The sequence below is a fragment of the Ovis aries genome, chromosome 8 (assembly GCF_016772045.2).
Source record: "Ovis aries strain OAR_USU_Benz2616 breed Rambouillet chromosome 8, ARS-UI_Ramb_v3.0, whole genome shotgun sequence".
Lineage (NCBI taxonomy): Eukaryota > Metazoa > Chordata > Mammalia > Artiodactyla > Bovidae > Ovis > Ovis aries.
Window position 1 is genome coordinate 50,032,727 of NC_056061.1, and position 27,996 is coordinate 50,060,722.

The following is a 27,996-nucleotide window of genomic DNA, read 5'->3' on the forward strand; positions in this document are numbered from 1 at the left end:
AATAAAGAAAATCACCATAAAATATACCTATGTTAACTCTAGTAGGTAAATATTCTCACCTGCACCAGTGTCTGAAATTGCTCCCACTGCTTATCAGATAATTCAACAGGCAGACACAGCAAAAGTTCAACACAGCTTCTAAAAAAACAAGAAGTTGTAAGGATAGAAATAATTATTAAAATTTAAAGTAAAATAAGATAATTCTAATCTTATCAGTAGACTCTCTAAAACGAATCTATTTAAAATTAAACTATCATGATAAGACCTGAGATGCAGAGTTAAAACAAAAAGCTTAATCTTTTTATTTACTCAAAAGTTTACTCACAATGCCAAGCGTTCCAGAACCAAAGCTACATTTTCACATTCAGAGGTAAGATAAGGTCGGGCTTTAACGTAACTTTGGATAGCCACTGTGTATACCTCCAATAAAGGTAAAGGATCTTCTGAAGTTTTCCATTTCTCTGCATATTCAAGGAGTGTCTGTTTGGAAGGAATAATAAAAAGTATTCAATGTAAATCAAAATACAGATTGACAAATCAACTGTTTTTCTTTCCTCCCTAGGAAATTTTGAATAACAACTTTATTTTATAAAAACAGAAAGCAGTTTATACTGATTAAAATATTAAAAGTAATAAAGCCATAATCCAGCAGCTCTTTGTAGGAGAAAATAATAGTGTTAATTCACCCAAAAATAGCATCATTTCATGAAGTCTGGTTTTAAATAGTGTAAGCCTTCTTTTCTATCTTTCTGAGTCAAAATGTCATCTTTCAGCCCCAAATTTCAGAGATTTAAGTTATTTTAAAAAGATGTGTGGGCAAGTTATATTTGAGCAGAGATGCAGTGAAGAATTTCAAATATTTATGTTTTCTATTTTTCATGCAAAGAACATCTAACAATAAATGAATTACATTATGGCCAGAAAAGACACGAAGTATTTTCAGTTATAAAAAGTAATATTATTTGCATATTACGTTTATGACAAGTTTTATCATTAAAAAAATCAATCTAAAGATGTTCAACATACATAAAATCATTATTAAAGAATGATTATAAGTTCAAGAAATTTTTATAATAAAGTGCCTATTTTTTAAAATAAAGAACACTTTTCATTCCTTAATGAAGTAAAGAGTTCAAATATTTCACCTCATCAAAATTATTAAAAGGAAAATCAAAATGCTGTTTATCCTACAGAAGTAAGAAATGGAAGAAACTGGCAGCAGGAATTAGACACACACTTGTTCTACAACTATTAAAATAGTTAACTTACTAAAAACTATCTAAAAGGTTCTACAATTATGCTAAATGAAGTAGAACTCTAATTAAATGTTTTTCTAATATAGAAGATGCCACAATTAGTCTTTCTCACACTTCAAGGTTTAAGACTCATCAACACATGGCAAATTTGGGTGCTATTTCCTAGAAAAGAGGGCATCTTGAAGGAATACTCCATGAGGTCTTGCTTGTATCCTCTGGCATACAGAGGAAGCTTTTTAAAAAAGTGCAAGGAGGAAAGTAGGAAGGACAGAATTATATTTTACTATCAAACACTCAAAAGAAAACTTATTACCTTGTCCTCTCTACAACCCTATAACTACTAGAAGTAGTAAGCCATCAGAGAGAATGAGGAAGAATAGAAAAGGTAATCTGGTGAACTGAAGAGCAACATATATTCCTAAACCCAGACCCTCTCCAAGTTGGACAGAAGTACAAATTACCTGAAGGCCTAGTACTTGGAACTGGCACGTCAAACAAGAGCAGTCTTGTGGGATTGAGCCTTTTACCTGTGCAGTGTGACCTAATTGAACTGAATTGTAGGACACCTATTTGATGTTAAGAGAGTTTGAGAAGCGGTACTGGAAAAAATACCACGTGTTTATACAGTTGTGAGAACAAATCTCTCTCAATAGGACTTGGAAAAATCAAAACAAAACCTACCAATTGAATGGAAAAATCTGCATTCTAGAATTGTCTTCTGATTATCCCTCTACTTCTGGGAAGAAAACTCAGCAGACGTTCTGTGTCTAAAAAACGTTAAATGTGCAAATGTTTTCATGGTTGGTTTTAGTGTTTTCCTTGGTTATGCAGGAGACATAAGAGACTCAAGTTCGATCCCTGGGTCAGAAAGATCCCCTGGAGAAGGGAATGGCTACCCACTCCAGGATTCTTGCCTGGGAAATTCCACGGACAGAGGAGCCTGCTAGGCTACAGTCTCCAGGGTCACAAAGAGTCAGACACAAATGAGTGTCTAACACTTCATTTTGGTTATTTTATGATAGGATGATATGCTGCAGGATGACTTCACTCACACCTTCAAGGTTTTTGAAATTAACACCAACCATGAACAGTATGAAAAGGCAAAAAGATAGGACACTGGAAAGATGAACTTCCCAAGTCAGTAGGTGCCCAATATGCTACTGGAGATCAGTGGAGAAATAACTCCAGAAAGAATGAACAGATGGAGCCAAAGCAAAAACAACATCTAGTTGTGGATGTGACTGGTGATGGAAGCAAAGTCCGATGCTGTAAAAAGCAATATTGCATAGGAACCTGGAATGGTAGGTCCATGAATCAAGGCAAACTGGAAGTGGTCAAACAGGAGATGCCAAGAGTGAACATCAACATTTTAGGAATCAGCAAACTAAAATGGACTGGAATGCGTGAGTTTAACTCAGATGACCATTGTATCTACTACTGTGGGCAAGAATACCTTAGAAGAAATGGAGTAGTGATCACAGTCAACGGAAGAGTCTGAAATGCAGAATGCTCAATATCGCAGTAATTCAAGTCTATGCCCTGACCAGTAATGCTGAAGTTGAACAGTTCTATGGAGACCTACAAGACCTTCTAGAACTAACACCCCCAAAATATGTCCTTTTCATTACAGGGGACTGGAATGCAAAAGTAGGAAGTCAAGAGATACCTGGAGTAACAGGCAAATTTGGCCTTGGGAGTACAAAACTAAGCAGGGTAAAGGCTAACAGAGTTTTGCCAAGAGAACGCACGGGTCATAGCAAACACTCTTCCAACAACACAAGAGACGATGCTACACGTGGACATCACCAGGTGGTCAATAATGAAATCACACTGATTATATTCTTTGCAGCCAAAGATGGAGAAGCTCTCTCTAGTCAGTGAAAACAAGACGGGGCGCTGACAGTGGCTCATATCATGAACTTCTCATTGCAAAATTCATACTTAAATTGAAGAAAATAGGGAAAACACTAAGACCATTCAGATATGACCTAAATCAAATCCCTTACGATTATACAGTAGAAGTAAACAGAGTCTGTGGAAAATTCTTAAAGAGATGGGAATACCAGACTACCTAACCTGCCTCTTGAGAAACCTGTATGCAGGTCAAGAAGCAACAGTTAGAACTGGATGTGGAACAACAGACTGGTTCCAAATAGGAAAAGGAGTACGTCAAGGCTGTACGTTGTCACCCTGCTTATTCAGAGTACATCATGAGAAATGCTGGGCTGGGTGAAGCACAAGCTGGAATCCAGATAGCCAGGAGAAATATCAATAACCTCAGATATGCAGATGACACTACCCTTATGGCAGAAAGTGAAGAGGAACTAAAGAGCCTCCTGATGAAAGTGAAAGAGGAGAGTGAAAAAGTTGGTTTAAAATTCAACATTCAGAAAACTAAGATCATGCCATCCGGTCCCATCACTTCATGGCAAATAGATGGGGAAACAATGGAAACAGTAACAGATTTTATTTTTTGAGGCTCCAAAATCATTGCAGATGGTGACTGCAGCCATGAAATTAAAGGATGCTTGCTCCTTGGAAGAAAAGTTATGACCAACCTAGACAGTATATTAAAAAGCAGAGACATCACTTTGCCAACAAAGGTCCATCTAGTCAAAGCTATGGTTTTTCCGGTAGTCATGTATGGATGTCAGAGTTGGACTATAGAGAAAGCTGAGCACTGAAGAATTGATGCTTTTGAACTGTGGTGTTGGAGAAGACTCTTGAGAGTCCCTTGGACTGCAAGGAGATCCAACCAGTCCATCCTAAAGGAAATCAACCCTGAATATAATTGGAAGGACAGATTCGTTGGAAGACTGAGGCTGAAACTCCAATACTCTGGCCACCTGATGCGAAGAACTGACTCATTGGAAAAGTCCCTGATGCTGGGAAAGATTGAAGGCGGGAGGAGAAGGGGGATGACAAAGGATGAGATGGCTGGATGGCATCACTGACTCAATGGACATGAGTTTCAGTAAACTCTGAGAGTTGGTGATGGACAGGGAGGCTGGGGATGCTGCAGTCCATGGGGTTGCAAAGAGCTGGACACGACTGAGTGGCTGAACTGAACTGATGCATATAATTCTTACTTCACCTAGCACCTGTCTCTCTACTGAAGATCATTAAATATTATTTCCTTTTTTCTGGAAAAAGAAGTTTATATGTCTAGGGAATTTCATGCCTGGCAAATGTTAATATGGGTTTGATCAAACACTTAGATTTCCCCTATTAGTTCTCTTGCAGTAATCAATCAATCTTGTAATAGTTTTAACTTTTCCTGGAAAAGAAAATAATGCACTGAGTTCCCAAAAGTTTTGAAATTATAAGATAATTATAAATTATCTTCCTTTTCTTGTCTCCCAATCAATCCCCTTCCAAAAAAACCCTTAAAAAACTACACATATCTGCATGTGTGTGTGTGTATATATATATATATATATATATATATATATCTCTACATTTTGCCCAGGCTCTACATTTCTTGATATATCTAGCTCTGCACGGGATATTTAATGTATTACCTTTTTTCCTTTACATAAGTGAATTCTACTGTCCTGAGGTGAAAAATTTCTTAACTTTAGTTATAACTAAAGATGAGTTATTTTAGGTATAACAGGGTCTGAAATGATGAGAAAAATAACTGACAAGTCACAGAATGTTAGAACCGTAAAGCACCTTAAAACTTATATATTTTCACTTCATTTATAGATGAAGAAAGAGGAAGAGAAAGCAGAGTCTGGTGAAAAGCAAAGCTCTTAGGTGGCTGCTTAATGGTCTGGGACTAAATGTATTAATAACTGGGGAAAGGGTAGAAGAAAAGGTTCACAGCAGATGATGAGATGGTATGAAAAAGAAAACTAATGACACGCTCATACTGATGACTTACAGGGGAGTAAGTTTCAAAGTTGGGTTAAAAAACAAATATCTATTTTTACAAAGCTACGAGTTTGATATTCAAACTGGTTAGTGTACAGATAGTAGAGCTTCTCTTGTTTCCCAAGACACTAAAATTAGTAGAACCACTGTGGAACTGGAAGCATTCCCAACATGACTGGCTAATAAATTACGCTTTCTTCAACTAAAAAAGTTATTTATATCTACTGCCTTAATGTATACAAAACCTTCCATTTCAGGCAGGAATTCCAGAATAATCATATTCTTTACGCATAATCAGAACAGATCTTAAAGATCACTTAATTTTGTTTTATGAAGCTGAGTGACCTGCAATTCGAATATTAACTGAATCAGTAATTAGCAAAGCCAGGTAGCCTCATTCTCTATGAAACATTCTGTCCACTCACATACTGTTGGTGGCAATGTCACAGAACTATAAATCTGTAGATTACTTTATTATTTCAATTATTCCTCCTAACTTTATGAGGTTATGGACTATTTATCCAATTTGCCAGCCATATTTCAGGTGAAAGTAAGAAAATCCAACTCAAAGCAGCAGAATCAGTAAGAAAAGTTTCCCACATAATAAGAAATTAAGAGGAAGGACAGGTTGTGGGACTGGTTAGTGCAGCAGCTCAACAATGTCTCCAAAGACCCATCTCTGCCTTCACTCTGCCATCCGGTGGTACTCCCACCCAATCCCCAGGTCTCAGCAATAACCAGAAGATGAGACCACCACTTCATGTTCATCTTTTTAAGGAACAAAGAAACCTTTTCCAGAAACCACAAGCCCAATTCTATCAGTAAAATTTTCCTCAGGTCTCAATGACCAGGATTTCATCACATGGCTATGGCAAAAATCACACAGCCATTGAGAGAAAATGGATACATGTAGATGTACGATTGAGTCCCTTTGCTGTCCACCTGAAACTATCACAACATTGTTAATCTGCCATACTCCGAAACAAAATAGAAAGTTAAAAAAAAACAACCACACAGTATAAAAGGAACTGCATGGTTGACTTTTAAACCAATCAAACGGCATTCTCCAAGGTTCCTATTTTAAAATAAAAATGTGTGAGCAAAATCAGGGTTCTATTAGAAGTGGGGAGGGCCTAAGCCTCACACTTTCGTTGTCCCTCCAATGATCTTATGTTCAAGAATGAGTAAGTCTGTGTGTTTGTGTGGTGCTTTTATATTTATATATATATATATATACAGAAATGAACAAAGATAAAAGTCATCGTGAACTGGTTTGGAAAGGCATATGGGAGGAAATTGTATAGAAGAGATAGGAAAAGAAATCTGTAAGTCTTCCTACAAGGCATGGACTGCTTCCATCAATGAGTAAACTATAAGTTTAGTAAGCAAATTTGAACCTGTGGTCTATGACGAATGGCTTCCTTGGCGCCTCAGACAGTAAAGAGGCCACCTGAAATGTGGGAGACCTGGGGTTGATCCCTGGGTTGGGAAGATCCCCTGGAGGAGGGCATGGCGATCTACTCCAGTATTCTTGCCTGAAGAAACCCCATGGACAGAGGAGCCTGGGTGGCTACAGTCCATAGGGTTGCAAAGAGTCAGACACAACTGAGCAACTAAGCACAGCCCAGCTTGAAGAATGACTGATGGAACTAAGGATCAGATGCTTAATGTGGAGAATAAACAGCATTTTCTGAATATTTACTATATACCAGACACTGTTCTTCAAGTTTTACATGTAACACCTATTACCAATTAGATAAATTACAGTCATATGCTGGTATTAAAATGGACAAAGGTATAAAATAAATAAGTCCTAAGATCACAGAACTAGACATAGAGAGGAGATTCAAACCTTAGTAGTCCGACTTCAGAGCCTGAATTCTCAAATACTATGCTCTACATTTCTAGAAAAATAAAGCGCTGATTCAGAGCCAAAGTAACAGATCTGAAGACTTGTCACACAAAACAAGAGTTTTACTCTTATTCTTTCTGGTCTCACAGGATAAACCAAGACCACTAGCTTAAAGTTTTAAGATAAATCTCTGCTTCCTATCAGACTGACCATGCAACAGAGTTAACCAAAAATCGAGCAGGTTGGCCTCCTGGGACAGGTGGATCTATCACTGAAGTTAACCAAGCAGGAGCAAAATGGCTCTGAGTTTAGAATGCAATAAATAAAGGAGTCATACTTAGGAGACACATTCCATCATGCCAAGAGAGACTATACTAGTGGAGACGAGGGGGGAGTCCCTAAACTGGTGATTCACAGACATTTTGACTGATGGGCATATTATTTAAAAATTACTTTAGCTTCTAACATTTAGCAATCGTAAGTTTACAGAGAATTTGGACCTCTAACTTTTCTAACTTGGAAAATTTGGAGTCCTTGGGCTCATATTCCAGACGACTGGTTGAAGCTGAGGCACTAGTTCTCTGGTTGCTGGAACCCTCACCTAGCTGTCTCCCTCCTGAAGGACCTACTGGACTCCCACAAGTTAGCTGTTGTCATCACCCCAACTCTATAGCGTGTATTAGCTAGCAAGCCTGGGATCTCGGAAAGAAATACAAGCCAAAGAAAGGTTAAAGGGTCATATTCCAGCAGGATCTCTAAAACAGTGTTTCTCAACCTCTTTTTCATTCTCATCTGCTCCAATGGAGACGTTTTTCCCTAACTCGCCCCCACCCCCAATGAAATTGTAATACCACAAATGTACTATATATCTGTTTATGGACCACAAACTATTATAATATCTAAAATTCTTTTAACTCCCTGAGAACCAATTTTGTTCCCTAGGGAACAAAAATGCACATTTAATATTCTGTCCAAGCTGATTTATTATTATCTAAATCAGCAGAGACTGGAATATCTATAGGGATAAAGACAGTATAGACTGTAACTTCCAGAAGCTTCATTTAGTTCCTCTCATGATTATTAGGAGAAAAAACAAAAGAAGAACAAATCCACAGGAGTACCCAATCTAATAAGCATGAGGATTAATTACACTATTGTGCTATGTAAAGATAAAACTGGAGTGTTGGATATGTTTATATTGTTACATGCATGTCCAATTTCAGTTTACATCTATGATTCTCTAGAGCACATGTTTTCAAAATTTTGACCTCATAACCCTTTACTTTCTTAAAAATTACTGAGAAATCCAAAGTGTGTGTTTATGAAGGCTGTAACTACTGATTTTCACCACGTGAGAATTAGAAATGAAAACTGAGATGTTTAATTATATACTTATAAACAGATTTAAAATAACAAGAAACTCATCCTATATTACTGTCAACACAATATTTTTAATGAAAAAATTTTTTCAAAAAATTAGAAGAGTAGCCTTTTTTACATTTTTCAAATCTCTTCAATGTTTGACTTAATAGAAAAGAGGAGGATTCTCGTATCTATCTCTGCATTTAATCTGCTACAATATCACACATCATGTAACCTCCAAAAAACTCCACTGGACAGGAGTGAAAGAAATAACAGGGTTTTAAATTTTTTGTTCCCACTAAGCATGAGTGTGGGTGATACTCTTTCAGAATTTCAAACTTGCTAAATGTTACTTTAAGGTTTTGTGTGAAAATGGTGGATCTAGACACATACAATTTGTACTTTGCTCCCTTCAAACCTCACTAAACCAAGAGTAATTTTTTTTTAAGTGACATAAACTTACAAGGACTAAGAAAACAGGAGTAGGGGAAAGATAGCCAAAATTTTAAACACTGGAAAGCATATGGAAGATTGGCACTCTGAGAAAAATGACTCCTAAGTAGGGTTTAGGTAGGACCTAATTCTTCGGAATTAGGAGCCCTTCACCAAAGGGCTCAAGAACCAGAGCATCTGGTGCCTCTGGCAAGGAGGCAAAGGTAAGACCGAGAATGACAGAACTGTGCAGGCAGGTGGCCTCTCTGATTTCTGCATCCCTCTCTATAGTTAGGTGGCCCAAGCTGGGCACCACCACAATCCCCAGTAGTTTATTCTGGAGAGAAGTAGAGGGGAAAAAAGATATCTGCATGAGATGAGGGGAGCATTCAGTTCAGTTCAATCTCTCAGTCCTTCAGTCGTGTCCGACTCTTTGCAACCCCATGGACTGCCGCATGCCAGGCTTCCCTGTCCATCACCAACTCCCTGAGCTTGCTCAAACTCATGTCCATTGAGTCAGTGATGCCATCGAACCATCTCATCCTCTGTCATCCCCTTCTATCCTGCCTTCAATCTTTCCAAGCATCAGGGTCTTTTCAAATGAGTTAGTTCTTCGCATCAGGTGGCCAAAGTATTCGGAGTTTCAGCTTCAGCATCAGTCCTGCCAATGAATATTCAGGACTGATTTCCTTTAGGATGGACTGGTTGGATCTCCTTGCCGTCCAAGGGACTCTCAAGAGTCTTCTCCAACACCACAGTTCAAAAGCATCGATTCTTCAGCACTCAGCTTTCTCTATAGTCCAACTCTCACATCCATACATGACTACCGGAAAAACCATAGCTTTGACTAGATGGACCTTTGTTGGCAAAATGATGTCTCTGCTTTTTAATATACTGTCTAGGTTGGTCATAACTTTTCTTCCAAGGAGCAAGCATCCTTTAATTTCATGGCTTCAGTCATCATCTGCAGTGATTTCAGAGCCCCCCCAAATAAAGTCTGTCACTGTTTCCATCGTTTCCCCATCTATTTGCCATGAAGTGATGGGACCAGATGCCACGATTTTAGTTTTCTGCATGTTGAGTTTTAAGCCAACTTCTTCACTCTCCTCTATCACTTTCATCAGGAGGCTCTTTAGTTCTTCTTCACTTTCTGCCATAAGGGTGGTGTCATTTGCATATCTGAGGTTATTGAAATTTCTCCTGGCTATCTTGATTCCAGCTTGTGCTTCACCCAGCCCAGCATTTCTCATGATGTACTCTGCATGTAAGTTAAATAAGCAGGGTGACAATATACAGCCTTGACGTACTCCTTTCCCAATTTGGAACCTGTCTGTTGTTCCATGTCCAGTTCTAACTGTTGCTTCCTGGCCTGCATACAGCTTTCTCAAGAGGCAGGTCAGGTGGTCTGTATTCCCATTTCTTTCAGAATTTTCCACAGTTTACTGTGATCCACACAGTCAAAGGCCTTGGCATAGTCAATAAAGCAGAAATAGATGTTTTTCTGTGACTGTTTTGCTTTTTCAATAATCTAATGGATGTTGGCAATTTGATCTCTGGTTCCTCTGCCTTTTCTAAATCCAGCTTGAAGATGTGGAAGTTCACGGTTCACATACTGTTGAAGCCTGGCTTGGAGAATTTTGAGCATTACTTTATTAGTGTGTGAGATGAGTCCAATTGTGTGGTAGTTTAAGCATTCTTTGGCAAAGCTATTCTTTGGGATTGGAATGAAAACTGACATTTTCCAGTCCTGTGGCCACTGCTGAGTTTTTCAAATACTGACTATAGAGACAACTTCCCTTCTTAAGTTCCTTTCTCCTCAAAATTGCCAGAATCTCCTTAGCTGAGTCATTCGCAGGAAATTCAAGAGAAAAGACCCAAAGCTTCTGAAACAAAGTCTTCCACCATGAAAAGAAAACAGCTGAATCCCCTTATGGTGAAGGTCACAACAAATCCCACTCATGGGCTTGGAGTTCTCTGTCGGTTTATTGGTAGTATACCTTTAAATGGGGCTTCCCAGGTGACTCACTGCAAAGAATACACATGCCAATGCAGTCTGCCCTGGTCAGGAAGATTCCTGGCGAAAGATGTGGCAACCCACTCCAGTATTCCAGCCTAGAAAATTCCATGGACAGAGGAGCCTAGTGGGCTACAGACCATGGTGTTGCAGAGCTGAACAAGACTGAGCACTCACGCACACACACCCTTTTAAAGAATGGAAACCAAGCACCACTCAAGGGGTTAAAACAGATTAGCTTATAAGGAAACTTGGAGTATACATGAAGACAAAATTTCAAGAAACTATCATTAATATTTAGGGGTCAGAGAATGTATGAGACCTATGAATAAAAATACCATATCATAAAGGAATATTTATAGAAAAAAGATTCAAATTAAAAATATAATAGCAGAAATGAAAACCTCAACCAAAGAGTTGGAAGGTAAATTCAGGAAATTTACCCCAAAATTAAAAGGCATAGGAAAGAAAAGATAAGAAGATCTGGAGAAGAGCATTAGAGATCTCAAAATCAACAACAGGAATTCCAGAAATTAGAACAGAAAAACGGAGGGGAAGAAATCAAAGGACTAATTCAAGTTAATTTCCTAGAATCTAAGGACACAAATTCTAAGAACTGAAAGACCCACTGAGTGCACAGCACAATCACTTAAATTAGACCTGTATCAAAGCACTACTTCATAAAATTCTGGCACTCAAGGACAGAGAAGATCAAAACAAGCTTCAGACAAGACTGGGGGCAGAGCAGACTTCTCAACAGCAACACTGGAGCCAAAGGAAAATGAGGTACTCCATTAAAAACTGAAGGGGAATCATTTCCGCCCAACTACCACAGGTATTAAGACAGAAAAGTCATTTTCAGACATACAAGTTCTCAAAAAGTTCAACTTGTAGGCATATTTTTTTTTTCACAATGCTACTGAAGAATTTCATCAAAATGAGGGGAGATAAACCGAGGAAGGAATGAAAATGGTATCTAGGAAAAAGGGAAACAGGAGAGAGGTAAAGAAGAAACATCCCAAGAAGACAATGGGCCTGAAAAATAACTATCACATATCAGATGACTCTAGGACAAATTTCCTCAAGATGAACTTAACAGACTACCTAACGTGCCCGAATAAGCTGAGAGGAGACTTATACAACTGAGGGAGAGTCTGGATTGAATTAGTGAGATAAACATAGAATATTCAGCTAAAAAAATAAGGTAATTTAAGTATATTAACCTTTACTCAGCAATCAGAGAATGCACATTCTTTAAAAATGCAAAACATTTACAAAAACTGACTCCACACTAGGCCACAGTCACAAAACTAACAAAGAATATTATACATTTCACATTCTTTGAACACAAAGCAATAGAGTTAGAAAATATTAACAAGATACATCTACAATGAAAACTACAAATTTGAAAAATTTTAAGCGCATTTCTTTTTTTAAAAGAATTTTTATTTTATATTAGAGTACAGTTGAGTAACAAAGCTGTGTTAGGTTTCAGGTGTACAGTAAAGTGATTCAGTTATACATGTTATCTACTTTTTTTTCGAATTCTTTTCCCATTTAGGTCATTACAGAATATTGAGAAGAGTTCCTCGTGCTAGGTCCTTGTTGGTTATCTATTTTAAATATAGGAGTGTGTACATGTTCATCCAAATTCCAAATCTATAACTCCCTCCTTTTTGTGTATTTCTAAATCATAGGTGGAAGAAATCGTAATAGAAATCAGAGAATACTCAGATTTGAATTACAGCCAAAATATATAAAAATCTGCAGGACACAGCTAAAGCAATCTTAAGAGGGAAATTTATAGATGCGTATGTTTGTATTTTAAGTTACGCTATAGCTTAAAAAAAACATGCAAATTTGTTCCAACACAGTATGAGCAAAACATTAATCTTCTATTTGCCTATGTGTGATTTTTTTAGTGAGAAACATTAGGTGAAACTAGAAAACTACACCCGGCTGAACTAAGCTGTGTAGGAAACAGAAAATGCACACCACTCAGATATGTAGCAGCTATGTCAGCTCACCAGGTGTGTGATGAGCTGTATCTATCCACACATGGTTTCAACTTTCTGTCCAATTTCAGAGAATTCTCTTCCCACCACCTCACTCACAAACTGCAACCCTTCTGACACCACTCCTACAAAGTATAGGTCTTTTTCAAGGTAAAGCACCACGTTTATCTTAGTTATGTACATCTTAACCACTAAATAGATTATAAAATTGTACTGCAGTTCTTACAAGACTCTGTGGGTGACAGTGATGAAGTTTTGAGTGTTGTACCTTTAACCCCATTTCCCCCATAGGCCTTGTGATTTTTGTTGTGCAATTTTGCACAGCAAAGTGATTGGCAGTAATACTTTGTGATAAAGCTAAACTGGCTACATCTGATAGCTTTTTTAAAAATCTTTTTCTTTTATTAGAAAAAGACCAAATGAAAAGTCAGAGAATATTGAGACAGAGAAATCTGAAGATATATTTTAATCAGACAATATTATCGTGTCAATATTAAATTTCCTGAGTGTGATGACTGCATTTTTTGGACTTAAGAGATAAACACAAGAGGGCAATGTCACGATACCTAACTCTAAAGAATTCAAGGGAAAAAAAGAGAATTAAAGCATGAGACAAAATACATATACCAAAATGCTAACACTGGGTATTCAGTGTACTATCCTTGTATTTCTTCTATAATAAAAAGCTTGGAAAAGCAAAAGACTGGGGATGGCAAGTGGCAGACTGAATTCCTCACTCTTTGTATCCACGCTTTTTCACATGACTTGGGAATACTTCTCTCAGAATAGCAGAGAATATTTTCCTACACCATGTGACTTGTTTTGACAGAATGTGGCAGAAGTGATAGTAGGTTATCTGTGAGTTTAAGAATCTTGCTCCTTTGTATGCTTCTACCATCAAAAGGAGGTGTGTCCAAATTAGCCTGCTGTTCCAGGAAGATGAGAAGATGTCATCCCTGTAGCTCTAGGGAGCAACCGCCCTCTATCTGTTGAGACCACCCTCTATCAGTTGACATCCAGTCAACCTTAAACCTGTGTATGACTCCAGCCAAGGCCAGCAGATTGCCTTGCCAACGCTGTCCTGACTTCAGATAAATGATCAATATATACTATCAGATGTCACTAGGGTTTTGTGGTTATTACACAGAATTTTGTCAAAACAACTAAGTAGTTAAGTTAGACAAAGAGAATAAATTCAAAGAAAGGTTAAAAATTTTAAAGTAATAAAAAATAAGAGCAGATATATAAGAAATAGAAAATAAAGATACAACAGAAGAACAACAAAACCAAATACTAGTCATCTGAAAAGACTTAAAAAAAAATCCTCAGGCAAAAATAATCAAGAAAAAAGAGAAGGTACAAACAGACTTAGGAATGAGAAAGGGACCAAAACTACAGAATACAGGTGTTTTTTTTTTTAATCTTAATACATTGTTATTCCTTATTTGAAACAGCTTTAAAAATCTTTAACTGTTTGTTTTTTAATGAAACAGCTTAAAGATATGAATGAAATGGGAACTGTTTTAGAAAAAGTTACTAAAACTATCTCAAGAATAAAGTCCTTTACTCTCTAAAGAAACTGAATCCATTAAAAAAAAAAATCAAGTTAGTTTTCTATAGGAAAATCCAGGAACTTATCCTTTAGGAAACGGACTGTCTATTAAAGAAACCTTTGGAAGAAAGGAAGGGATAAAGGGAGGGAATAAAAGTTCCCCAAAAGGCTACAAATGTAAAAACTGAATAAACATAATATGAGAAAGGAAAATCACAAACCAATCTCACTTAGTAAATAGATTTTAAAATCCCAAATATTACCCAACCAAATCCTGCAATAAACTCTCAAAATTGAAAAAAACTACAACAACAAAAACAAAAAACAAAAAAACTGAAACAATCACAAACTTATAGAAAGTTGAAAACACAGTACAAAGTTTTTTTTCCAGAACTATCTGGCAGTAAGTTGCCAACCTGGTGCTCCATGGTGTTCAAGTATTTAATGTGTATTTCCAACATGATCAGAGTAAGACCATGAGAATCAGGAATAAACAGCAGTACACTGCTAGCATGTAACTCTCAGACACCACTCAAGTCTCCTAATTGTTCCAATGTCATCTTGGATGGAAAAGGATATAGTTCAGAACCATGTTCTGCATTTAGCTGGCTGGTCCCTTCAATCTCTTAAGTCCTAAGTGGAACCTTAAAGACTCATTTAGGACTCTTACACTATCAAAGATTAGATGCCAGTTATTCTTGTAGAAAGCTGTCAAATTGGATTCGGTGTTTTCTCATAATTTTACCCATGTTATGCATTTTGGCAGAAATATCACAGAAGCATGATCATTTCTGCCCCCTGGATCCTATCAAGCAACATCTGATTACAATTTGTCCCATTATGGATGATGTTTATGTTGGTCACTTGATTAAGTTAGGGCCTGCCCTCATCAATCGGAGAAGGCAATGGCACCCCACTCCATTGTGGGTGGGGTGGAGCCTGGTGGGCTGCAGTCTATGGGGTCGCTAAGAGTCGGACACGACTGAGAGACTTCACTTTCACTTTTCACTTTCACGCACTGGAGAAGGAAATGGCAACCCACTCCAGCGTTCTTGCCTGGAGAATCCCAGGGACGGGGGAGCCTGGTGGGCTGCCATCTATGGGGTTGCACAGAGTCAGACACGACTGAAGCGACTTAGCAGCAGCAGCAGCCCTCATCAATGCTTGGGCTCAGCATGCTGCAACGGGCTGTGTATCCAGGTAGTTCTTCCTTCTCTCTCTGCTTAGACACTGATACCCCTGCCAGGTTGCCCCTATGTGGAAATGCGCCCCTTGTGAAGCCCCAAACCAGCTCTGCCCTTCCCCACCTATACTCATCTTCAATTCAGTTCAGTTCATTCACTCAGTCGTGTCCAACTCTTTGCAACCCCATGAATCGCAGCACGCCAGGCCTCCCTGTCCATCACCAACTCCTGGAGCTGACTCAGATTCACATCCATCCAGTCAGTGATGCCATCCAGCCATCTCATCCTCTGTCGTCCCCTTCTCCTCCTGCCCCCAATCCCACCCAGCATCAGAGTCTTTTCCAGTGAGTCAACTCTTCACATGAGGTGGCCAAAGTACTGGAGCTTCAGCTTTAGCATCATTCCTTCCAAGGAAATCCCAGGGTTGATCTCCTTCAGAATGGACTGGTTGGATCTCCTTGCAGTCCAAGGGACTCTCACGAGTCTTCTCCGACACCACAGTTCAAAAGCATCAATTCTTCAGTGCTTAGCCTTCGTCACAGTCCAACTCTCACATCCATACATGACCACTGGAAAAAACATAGTCTTGACTAGACGGACCTTAGTCGGCAAAGCAGTGTCTCTGCTTTTGAACATGCTATCTAGGTTGGTCATAACTTTCCTTCCAAGGAGTAAGTGTCTTTTAATTTCATGGCTGCAGTCACCATCTGCAGTGATTTTGGAGCCCCAAAAAATAAAGTCTGACACTGTTTCCACTGTTTCCCCATCTATTTCCCATGAAGTGATGGGACTGGATGCCATGATCTTCGTTTTCTGAATGTTGAGCTTTAGGCCAACTTTTTCACTCTCCTCTTTCACTTTCATCAAGAGGTTTCTTTAGTTCCTCTTCACTTTCTGCCATAAGGGTGGTGTCATCTGCATATCTGAGGTTATTGATATTTTTCCCAGCAATCTTGATTCCAGCTTGTGTTTCTTCCAGTCCAGTGTTTCTCATGATGTACTCTGCATATAAGTTAAATAAGCAGGGTGACAATATACAGCCTTGACATACTCCTTTTCCTATTTGGAACCTTACTTGAGCTCTAAACCCCCAAATGCAGCCACCCCTGCAAACTCCCTGTGGAGTCCTCCTCACACTAATTGGGCTGTGACTATTGCCCCACAGAGCTGTTACTCACCCAACCCGGGCTGTGACGCTCACCCTCGGGCAATGCAACACCCTGCTCCCACCACAGAGACCCACTTTGCTCTCCTCTCCATAAGGAATCAAGGACTGAATTGTTCAAGAAAGGAAACGAGAAGGACTGCAATGTATTCTTTAAATGTATTTTGGACTCAGGAGGATTTATCTTACCAATAAACTAATTTATCATAGTAACAAATTTAAAGGGAAGCTATATGATTATCTCAATAACTACCAAAAAAGGACAGGATAAAAATACAACCCATTCAAGATAAAGAATAATACAAAACCTTTCTGAAACGAAGAATAGAAAGGAGAGCTCTTTAACTCGATAAAATGTATTTAGTGAAAGCCAGGGCAAACCTCATACTTAAAGGTGAAATGTTAACAGCATTGCTCTTTAAAGTCAGAAACAAAACAAGTGCCTGCTATCACTGCTTCTACTCAATGCTGTAGGCCTCATCAGAGCAATGAGAAAAAGAAACGAACACAATACCAAGACTGAAAAGGAAAAATAACAATGTCATTACTGCAGAAAATGCATACATGAGAAGTCCAGGAGCATTCAGATTAGTTGGAGGATATAAAACTGATAAAAAAATATCAACTCTATTCACAAGCAAGCAAGTAGAAATATCAGTTTAAAAGACACCATTCACAGTAACTAAACCCATGAGGTACTTAAGAATAAATCTAACAAAATATATATATAAGATCTTTCCAGGAAAAATTATGAAACTTCATTTAAAGACATAAAAGAAGGCCTGCATAAATGGAGATACTGCATTCATGAATATTTGAAGACAAAATTGTTAAAAGGCAATATGTCCCAAATTTAACATAAAAAGTGAAAGGAATGCTGAAGAAATTCCCCATAAGGATTTTTCATATAACCTGACAAGTTCAGTCTAAAATTCACACAAAATGCCAAACCAATTCTGAAAAAGCCAGGTGGGCTTATATACCCTAATCAGATAGAAAGACATCTTAAAGAGATGGAAATTGAGAGTGCATGATATCTGTAGAGGTACAGATGACAAAGGAAAACTAGAGGGCTTTAACAGAGTTAAGTATATATGGAAATTTGGATATATAACAGATGTGCCATTAGTAATCAGTGAGAAATATACAGACCATTCCATAGATAATGCTGAAGCAACCAGCTCCTCAGGAGAAAAAAATTACAGTTCCCAGTGTATGACAGAATTATATTCCAAATGGATTATACATCAAAAAATCTAAATGTGAAAAGCAATACTTTAAGAATACAGAGAATCTCAAGATCTTGAGAGTATTTCAAAGGACAATGAAGGATTTCTTACACAAGACGCCAAAACACACAACCATAAAGGAAGATGCTGACAGCTATGCTGACAGTTCCACTAGAACTTAGTATTTGGTCACCAAAACCCCACATAAAATGAAAAGCTAGAACTGGCAAGAAGTATTTGAAACCCATATTCCCAGGAATACATATTAACATATCCATAATAAAAAGCTCCTCTGAATAGAATTGGTAAAGGAAGTTATTCCCAACTACCAAGCTAGCCAGAAGTCTGACTTCAAAGAATCAATGGGACACTTATCTGTATCACTTGGCAACTCCCAAGTCTTCCTCAGCATCTCAGGTTTGAGCTTGTCCCTTAGTGCTGGTGCTATTTTTGTATCATCTTTCTCCTAAACAGTGAGAACTGAATGAGTCACTCTTACTTGTGATGAAATCCAAGATTATTTCATAATCTTACTTCCATATTATTCTGGTGCAGATACTTGTTTCCCAATACCACAGTCTACTGTCCTTGACAAATGGCTCACTCTTGTAGCTATTTCAGTAGCACGTCACCATTTTCAAAGAAAATCAATTATGAACTTGACGTAATTCACATGTCCATACACTCATTCTAGGATGTGAAGTGACCATTTAGAACCTGAGCTTCTGACAGCTTTAAATCCTAAATAATTTCTAATATGGATGCTATAAACACTCACTTTCCAGAATTTCCAAGAATCCAAGGCCTAATTCCTTGCAGCATTTTGATGGCATGAACATCACAACCCCCAAATTTTCTATTCCCTACCTTGCCATGGTGTGGCCCATTAATTCCCCCAATAATACTGGCTTGACCAAAAAGTTTGGTTTTACCATACCATCTTATGGAAAACTCAAATGAACTTTTTAGCCAACCCAATATATCCTTCCAATCCTAAAGAAAGGCAATGCCAGAGAGTGTTCAAACTACCAAATAAACGCACTCACTTCACATGCTGGCAAGATAATGCTCAAAATCCTTCAAGCAAGGCTTAAAGAAATATGTGAACAGAGAACTTCCAGATGTACAAGCTGGGTTTTGAAGAGGCAGGGATCAAATTGCCAACAATTGCTAGAACATAGAAAAAGCAAGAGAATTCTAGAAAAACATCTACTCCTGTTTCACTGACTACACTAAATTGACTGTGTGGATCACACAAACTGTGAAAAATCAAAGAGATGAGAATACCAGACCACCTTACCTGTCTCCTGAGAAACCAGCACGCAGGTCAAGAATCAAGTTAGAACCAGACATGGAACAAATCACTGATCAAAAGTGGGAAAAGAGTATGACAAGGCTGTATACTGTCACCCCGCTTATTTAACTTATATGCAGAGTACATCATACAAAATGCCAGGCTGGATCAATCACACGCTGGAATCAAGATTGCCAGGAGAAATATCAACCTCAGATATGCAGGTTTAGTTTTTTGGGCTCCAAAATCACTGCGGATGGTGACTGCAGCCACAAAATTAAAAGATGCTCCTTGGAAGAAAAGCTATGACCAACTGAGATAGCATTATCAAAATGCAGAGACATCACTTTACCAACAAAGATCCATCCAGTCAAAGCTATGGTTTCTCCAGTAGTCATGTACGGATATGAGAGTTGGATCATAAAGAGCACTGAGCGTCGAAGAATTGATGCTTTTGAACTGTGGTGTTGGGGAAGACTCTTGAGAGTCCCTTGGACTGCAAGGAGATCAAACCAGTCCACCCTAAAGGAAATCAACCCTGAATATTCACTGCAAGGATTGATGCTGAAGCTGAAACTCCACAAATACTTTGGCCACCTGATGGGAAGATCTGACTCACTGGAAAAGATCCTGATGCTGGGAAAGACTGAAGGCAAAAGGAGAAGGGGATGACATAGGACGAGATGGTTGGATGGCATCACTGACTCAACTGATATGAGTTTGAGTAAGCTCTGGGAAATGGTGAAGGACAGGGAAGCCTGGTGTGCTTCAGTCCATGGGGTCACAGAGTTGCACACAACTGAGGGACTGAACAACAACAGACACGCAGATACCACTCTAATGACAAAAAGCAAAGAGGAATAAAAGAGCCTCTTGATGGTCAAAGAGGAGAGTGTAAAAGCTGAATTGAAACTCAACATTCAAAAGCCAAAGATCACAGCATCTGGTCCCATCACTTCATGGCAAATAGAAGCAGAGAAAGTGGAAGCAGTGACAGACTTTATTTTCTTGGGCTCCAAAACCACTGTGGACAGTGAAAGCAGCCATGACAGTAAAAGACACTTGGCTCCTTGGGAAGAAAGCTATGACAAACCTAGACAGCAGGTCAAAAAGCAGAGACATCACTTTGCCAATAAAGATCCATACAGCCAAAGCTATGGTTTTTCCAGTAGTCATGCAGGGATGTAAGAGAGGGACCATAATGAAGCTTGATAAGAATTCATGCTTTTGAATCATGGGGCTGGAGAAGACTCTTGAGAGTCCCTTGGACTGCAAGAGATCAAAGCAGTCAATCCTAAAGGAAATCAATCCTGAATATTCACTGGAAGGACTGATGCCAAAGCTGAAGCTCCAATACTTCGGCCACCTGATGTGAAGAGCTGACTCACTGGAAAAGACCCTGATGCTGGGAATGACTGAAGGCAAAAGGAGAGGGGGGTGGCAGAGGATGAGATGATTAGATAGCATCACCAACTCAATGGACATGAATTGGAGCAAACTCGGAGATGGCAGAGGACAGAGATGCCTGCCTTGCTAAAGTTCACAGGGTTGCCAAGTTGGCCACAAGACTTAGCAAATGAACAAATAACATAAGCAAGGTTTACAAAAGCAGTCAAATGAGTTCCCTGGTGTAGAGGGTCTCAATTTTAGACTAATATAAACGTGTTTGACGCTAACCTGTTCACAATGCCCATGAAAGTGAAAACTGGCCCAGACATGTCTCACTCTTTGCAACCCCATGGACTATACAGTCCTTGGAATTCTCCAAGCCAGAATACTGGAGTGGGTACTGGAGTAGCCTTTCCCTTCTCCAGGGGATCTTCCCAACCCAGGGACTGAACCCAGGTCTCCCGCATTGCAGGTGGATTCTTTACCAGCTGAACCACAATGCCCATAATTGACTCTTTAATTTCTTAAGAAACTTGATGTAACAGAGATTAAAAAGTAACAATGTCTAGCACATAACCTAGAAAGGAAGTGTTTTTAGATTCCATCCAATTAACTCTTACAACACTGTATAACTCTTTCTGCATACAGGAAGTACACCCTAAAAATGACAACTGGGACTGCAGTTTCGTCTCCACAGTATTTCTTTTAGAATTATATTCTAAGAACACAAACTACATCTGGTTAGTGCTGTTATAGAAGAGGTCCTAGAAAGCTCGCTTGCCTCTTCTATCATGTGGGACAAAGTGAAAAGGTGTTGTCTATGAACTAGAAAGTTGGCTGTCACCAGACCAGGTTCTGTTCATGCCTTGTCTTGGATTCCCCAATCCCCAGACCTGTGAGAAATGAACTTTTATTGCTTTTAAGCCATTCAAGTTTATGTTATTTAGGTTACAGCATCTCAAATGAACTAATACACCTACTTTACAACATGAAATATTACAGCAGAAAGCCCAGCTTAAAAAGTGATCAATTCTTCAAACCTAAACCTCTATCTTAAACCACTCATAAAAATTAACTCAAAATAGACTGCAGAGGTAAAAGGAAGATTGGAGACTGTAGATCTTCTAGAATAAAATGTAGGGAAAAACCTCCTTTGCTGTACAGAAGCCTTTTAGTTTGATGTGGTCTTTCTTATCTATTTTTGCTAATCATCACGGAAACGTAGATCAAAACCATGACAAGGTATCAACTCAGATCTCTTAGGATATCTGTCATCAAAAAGACCAAATTAGTGCTGGAGAAGATGTGGAGGAAAGGAAACCCTTGTGAACTGCTGGTGGGAGTGTCAAGTGTACAACCATTATGGAAAATAGCTTGGAGGATCCTCAAAAAATGAAAAATGGAACTACTGTATGATCCAGCAATTCTACTTCTTGAATATATGCCCAAAGAAACCAAATTAGTATCTTGAAAAGATATTTGGAACCCCATGTTCATGCAGCATTTTTCACAATTGCCAAAATATGGAAACAGCTGAATTGTCTACTGACAAACAAGGATAATGTTATATATATAAATTCAGTCACAAAAAAAGAAAAAAAAATCCTGTTACTTGCTACATCTTGGATGAACCTAGAGGACATTATGCAAAGTGAAATAAGCCAGACAGAAAACCAGACACTATATGCTCTCACTCATACACAGAATTAAAAAAAAAAAAAAGAAATTAAGTCAAAATCATAGAAGCAGAGAATAGAATGGTGACTGCCAGAAACTGGGGTATGGGAGGAATGTAGAAATGCTGGCCCAAGGGTACAAACATTCAGTTATAAGGTAAACAGGCTTTAGGAAGCTAATGTACAGTGCAGTGACTAGAATTAATTTCAAATTTGCTGTGACAGTAAATCCTAGTGTTCTCACCACACACACACACACACACACACACACACACACACACACACATAAATATGATAACTATGAGAGGTGACGGATAGGCTAAATTACTTCCACTGTAATAATTCCATAATGTGTATGTGTATCACATCATCATCATGCACACCCCCAAATAAATACACTTTTATTCAAGAGACCTGGAGAAAGGCTTAGGCTGGGAGAAAATTTTTGCAAATAACATACCTGATACAGGACTTGTATCCAGAATACATAAAGAACTACTACAATGCTATAATAAAAAAAATGACCACCCTCGCCTAAAATAAATGGGCAAAAGTTTTACATGGACAGTCCACCAAAGATTAACAAATGACTTAAAAAGCACATGAAAAGATATTTAATATCATTAGTCGCTGCTGCTGCTGCTGCCAAGTCGCTTCAGTCACGTCCGACTCTGTGCGACCCCATAGACGGCAGCCCACCAGGCTCCCCCGTCCCTAGGATTCCCCAGGCAAGAACCTTGGAGTGGGTTGCCATGTTCTTCTCCAATGCATGAAAGTGAAGAGTGAAAGTGAAGTCGCTCAGTCGTGTCCAACTCCTAGCGACCCCATGGACTGCAGCCTATCAGGTTCCTCCATCCATGGCATTTGCCAGGCAAGAGTACTGGAGTGGGTTGCCATCGCCTTCTCCGCATTAGTTACTAGGGAAATGCAAATTAAACCACAATATAGCACTACAAATCCACTAGAATAGCTGTAATTAAAGACAGACAATACCTAGTTTTGATGAGAATCTAGAGATACTAGAACCCTCATGCAGTGCTGGGAAGAATGTAAAATGGTACCAACAACCACTTGTGACAAATAATCTGGCAGTTTCATAAAACGGTAAACATAAATTCACTATCTAAACCAGCAATCCTACTAGCAAAGCACCCCAACAAATATAAACATGTTGATAAAAAGAAACGTATATGAACGTTCACAGCAACACTAACTGGCAACAAGTCAAATGTCCATTAGATGCAGTAGATGGGCAAACAGAGTGTATTATATCCATATAGTTGAATATTATCCAATAAAAAAAAAAAGAAATACTTCACAGCTTTTACCCACGTACTGAGAATATTCATATATCCTGCTATGTGTCTATGGGCAACCCAAAGCCCCTCTCTGAAGGTATTGTGTACAACATAGGACATGCACCATATAACTTTTTGAAAAGTCATTAAAATTTTGAATTCTGAATCACATCTGGCTTCAATGATTTCAAATAAGGATTGCTGAATTCAGAGATAATTAATAACTTTCTCAAGCCTTTCTAACACGTTCAAGTATTCTGTATCGTATAATAACCTATATTAAGCATCATCCATTTCCCAACTACAAATTAGTCCTTATTTTAGTATTTTTAAATGACTGAACATGAAGCACAAAGACAATGTGTATTATGTAATATGACTCAATTATTTTAGAATTTAAATTTTAAACAGATCAGCGTCATATAACACACAGATCTGTAGCTGTCTGAATTTCCTGATTTTAATGCATCATATTCATAGAATCAATTTGAAACTAATGGAAAATACTGATCAATATATTTAACACTGCTTAAAACATTAATGGTTTGAAATCATATTTTTTCCAGAAAATATTAACTATCAATTCAGAGGCACCTGATATAAAGATTTAACAAAATACTCCTAAAACAGAAACTATCTGAAAACCATTTCAGCTGTAGCTCCTTTACAACCTTGAATCAGAGATGGAAAATAAAACCTTCTGAAAGGCTTCTCCATCACAAAGCATAGTCTATGAAAAAGAAATTTTCATACCGCCCCAGCTGTCAGGAATGTAAGACTAAGAGCAGCAAGGAGCTACCATTTCACTCTGCAAAATGACAAAAATTATAAAACTTAAATGTCAGTAATAGATTGTTTAATAAATTATGGTATAGTTATAGTAAAGTCACTCAGTCATGTCCAACTCTTTGTGACCCCATGGACTGTAGCCCACCAGGCTCCTCTGTCCATGGGATTCTCCAGGCAAGAAAACTGGAGTGGGTTGCCGTTTCCTTTTCCAGGGGATCTTCCCGACCCAGGGATCGAACCCAGGTCTTCCTGCATTGCAGCCAGACACTTTACCACCTGAATCACCAGGGAAGCCCTAAATTATGGTATGTGCTCATTATTAAATGTTTTATTTAAAAAGAATGAAGTAGTTTTGAATTTACTGACATAAAATGATCAGTATATATTATTAGATGAAAAAAAAGTACAGCACAGAACAATATTTATATTATCTCACTATTTAAATACAAACATATAAAGAATTACATTTAAGTGAATGCATGGAAAATGTCTACAAAGATACAATTTCGCAACTAGTTATCTCTGGAATGAAGAGTAGAACAGGATAGGGAGGATGACACTTTTGTATTGCTCGGATTTTTAAATAACAAGAATGTAATTTTTAACTTAAAGGGAATAGTTACAAAATGGAAAGAGACTATTAATATTATGTACTAGAGAGTTAAGAAAAACTAGTAACACAGAAGCATCTTATCTGACTTAAAGAATGTTTCAACTACACAGATAACCGTGTTAGAACTGACTTTCAGAGGATGCTAACAACTATTACATTTCTATGAATAATTACCATCAGTGAGTAACCTCACTCCAAACAATGACTTCATTGGCTCCTAATAAATCAAACTCTACAGACAGATTATATATTAGGGTCCAATCCCTGGAAATAAGTTTTATATAACCAAAAAGTATTAAAGTTGATCAAAAGTAAAATAAATGTATGTTTCAAAGATTTTTTAAAAATACTTAAATATTCCTTTGATGGAATTTTTCTGCAGTATTCTTAAAAAATATATCCATGAGCCTGAGAACTCCTTTTTCTGCTAACTTTTCCCGTAGCAAGCATAGGCATTTTTCACTGCTTCAAGAACTTCAAAATCTTCTGGGATTTTCTGTCTTGACAATATTCACTTCCAAGGTAATATTCACCAATGCCTGTGAAAGTACCAGAATAAAGAAAGCCGAGAATAGGGCATAACCATAATAGTGGAATTTTGCTAGTTATTATGGAGTTTTAGGGTTAGCAAGAGAATAAAAATAGAAAGATTACTTGTGTTTAAAACTTAACCTCTATTAAAAACAATTTTTTATTCCTAGATAGAAAGACTTATTGTGCTAACAGACACACACACACACACACACACACACACACACACACACACACACACACACACACACACACACACACACACACACACACACACACACACAGAGAGAGAGAGAGAGAGAGAAATGGTAGGCAGAGGAAGTAATCCAAAAGGACACGAGTCAAATCAAAGAGCTGCCAATGCCCCAAACTGGAACAATTTGAGCAACAAAGTACAATAGTATTAAATTATAACCCAAGGCATAAAACATAGCCATGAATCCATATTGATGTAAATAAATGTGGCAAAAGAGACAAACTTCCCATTATAAAAAAATTACAAGGACTTCCCTGGTGGTACAGTGGGTAAGAATCTGCCTGCCAATGCAGGGAACACAGATTCAATCCCTGGTCAGGGAAGATCCCAGATGCTGTGTAGCAACTAACCCCACGTGCCACAACTACTAAGCCCTCCCTCTAGAGTCCTCAAGCCACAACTACGGCAGCCCATGGACTTAAGAGCCCATGGTCTGCAATAAGAGAAGCTACTGCAGTGAGAAGCCCAAGCATCACAACCAAGAGCAGGCCCTGCTTGCTGCAACTAGAGAAAGCCTGCACACAGCAACAAAGATCCAGAGTAACCAAAAATAAAGAGAATTACAATTAATTTATCCAGACACCATAATCAAGCAGGCAGAACCTACCTTCCCACATCTTAAGTGTAGTGATTTCCTTCCAAAGAGTACATCATGGGAAGGGTGAAAAAAAGAGTGACATTACACTGGAGCAACCTACAAACACTACTGAGCCAGGTAATCAAGGTCATCACCAACAGTGTTAGATCACATCGTTAATATGTACCTGTAACAAGACTGTTACAACAACAGCACTTTACATGCTTGGTCTTCCTGCCAAAAAACTATAACTTCAGTCTAATCAAGAAAAAAATCATCAGACAAATTTCAATTGAGAGATTTTTACAATACCTCACCAGTACTCCTCAAAACAGAAGCAGGAGATATTAAGAAGAGATGGCAAGAATACACAGAAGAACTGTACAAAAAAGATCTTCACAACTCAGATAATCACGATGGTGGGATCACTCACATTCACCTAGAGCTAGACATCCTGAAATGTGAAGTCAGGTGGGCCTTAGAAAGCATCACTACAAAGCTAGTGGAGGTGATGGAATTCCAGCTGAGCTATTTCAAATCCTAAAAGATGATGCTGTGAAAGTGTTGCACTCAATATGCCAACAAATTTGGAAAACTCAGCAGTGGCCACAGGACTGGAAAAGGTCAGTTTTCATTCCAGCCCCAAAGAAAGGCAATGCCAAAGAATGCTCAAACCACCGCACAATTGCACTCATCTCACACACTAGTAAAGTAATGCTCAAAATTCTCCAAGCCAGGCTTCAACAATACGTGAGCCGTGAACTTCCAGATGTTCAGGCTGGTTTTAGAAAAGGCAGAGGAACCAGAGGTCAAATTGCCAACATGTGCTGGATCATCAAAAGAGCAAGAGAGTTCCAGAAAAACATTTATTTCTGCTTTATTTATGCCAAGGCCTTTGACTGTGTGGATCACAACAAACTGTGGAAAATTTATGAAAGAGATGGGAATACCAGACCACCTAACCTTGCCTCTTGAGAAATCTGTATGCAGGTCAGGAATCAACAGTTAGAACTGGACATGCAACATCAGACAGGTTCCAAATTGGGAAAGGACTATGTCAAGGCTGTATATTATCACCCTGCTTATTTAACTTATATGCAGAGTATATCATGAGAAATACCAGGCTAGATGAAGAACAAGCTGGAATCAAGATTGCCAGGAGAAATATCAATAACCTCAGATATGCAAATGACACCACCCTTATGGCAGAAAGTGAAGAAGAACTAAAGAGCCTCTTGATGAAAGCGAAAGAGGAGAGTGAAGAAGTTGGCTTAAAACTCAACATTCAGAAAACGAAGATCATGGCATCCGGTCCCATCACTTCATGGCACACAGATGGGGAACAATGGAACAGTGACAGACTTTATTTTGGGGGACTCTAAAATCACTGCAGATGGTGACTGCAGCCATGAAATTAAAAGATGCTTACTCCTTGGAAGGAAAATTATGACCAGCCTTGACAGCATATTAAAAAGGAGAGACATTACTTTGCCAACAAAGGTCCGTCTAGTCAAAGCTATGGTTTTTCCAGTAGTCATGTATGGATATGAGTTGGACTATAAAGAAAGCTCAGTGCTGAAGAACTGATGCTTCTGAACTGTGGTGCTGGAGAAGACTCTTGAGAGTCCCTTGGACT

At 38.4% G+C, this 27,996-nt stretch overlaps 1 protein-coding gene across 2 annotated transcripts in view; it reads right to left on the reverse strand.

Moving 5' to 3' along the window:
• The window catches only part of ZNF292 (zinc finger protein 292), a 94,355-nt gene that overhangs the window by 40,483 nt on the left and 25,876 nt on the right, over positions 1–27,996 (reverse strand). The window contains exons 2-3 of one of the 2 annotated variants that reach the window (XM_015097393.3): positions 326–480; positions 60–138 (exon numbers count right to left, since the gene is read on the reverse strand). In XM_015097393.3, the coding sequence (XP_014952879.3) occupies positions 60–138; positions 326–480 (234 nt within the window). Of the gene's footprint in view, positions 1–59; positions 139–325; positions 481–27,996 lie in introns of those variants that run through there. The other variant, XM_060419575.1, reaches the window with a different exon arrangement.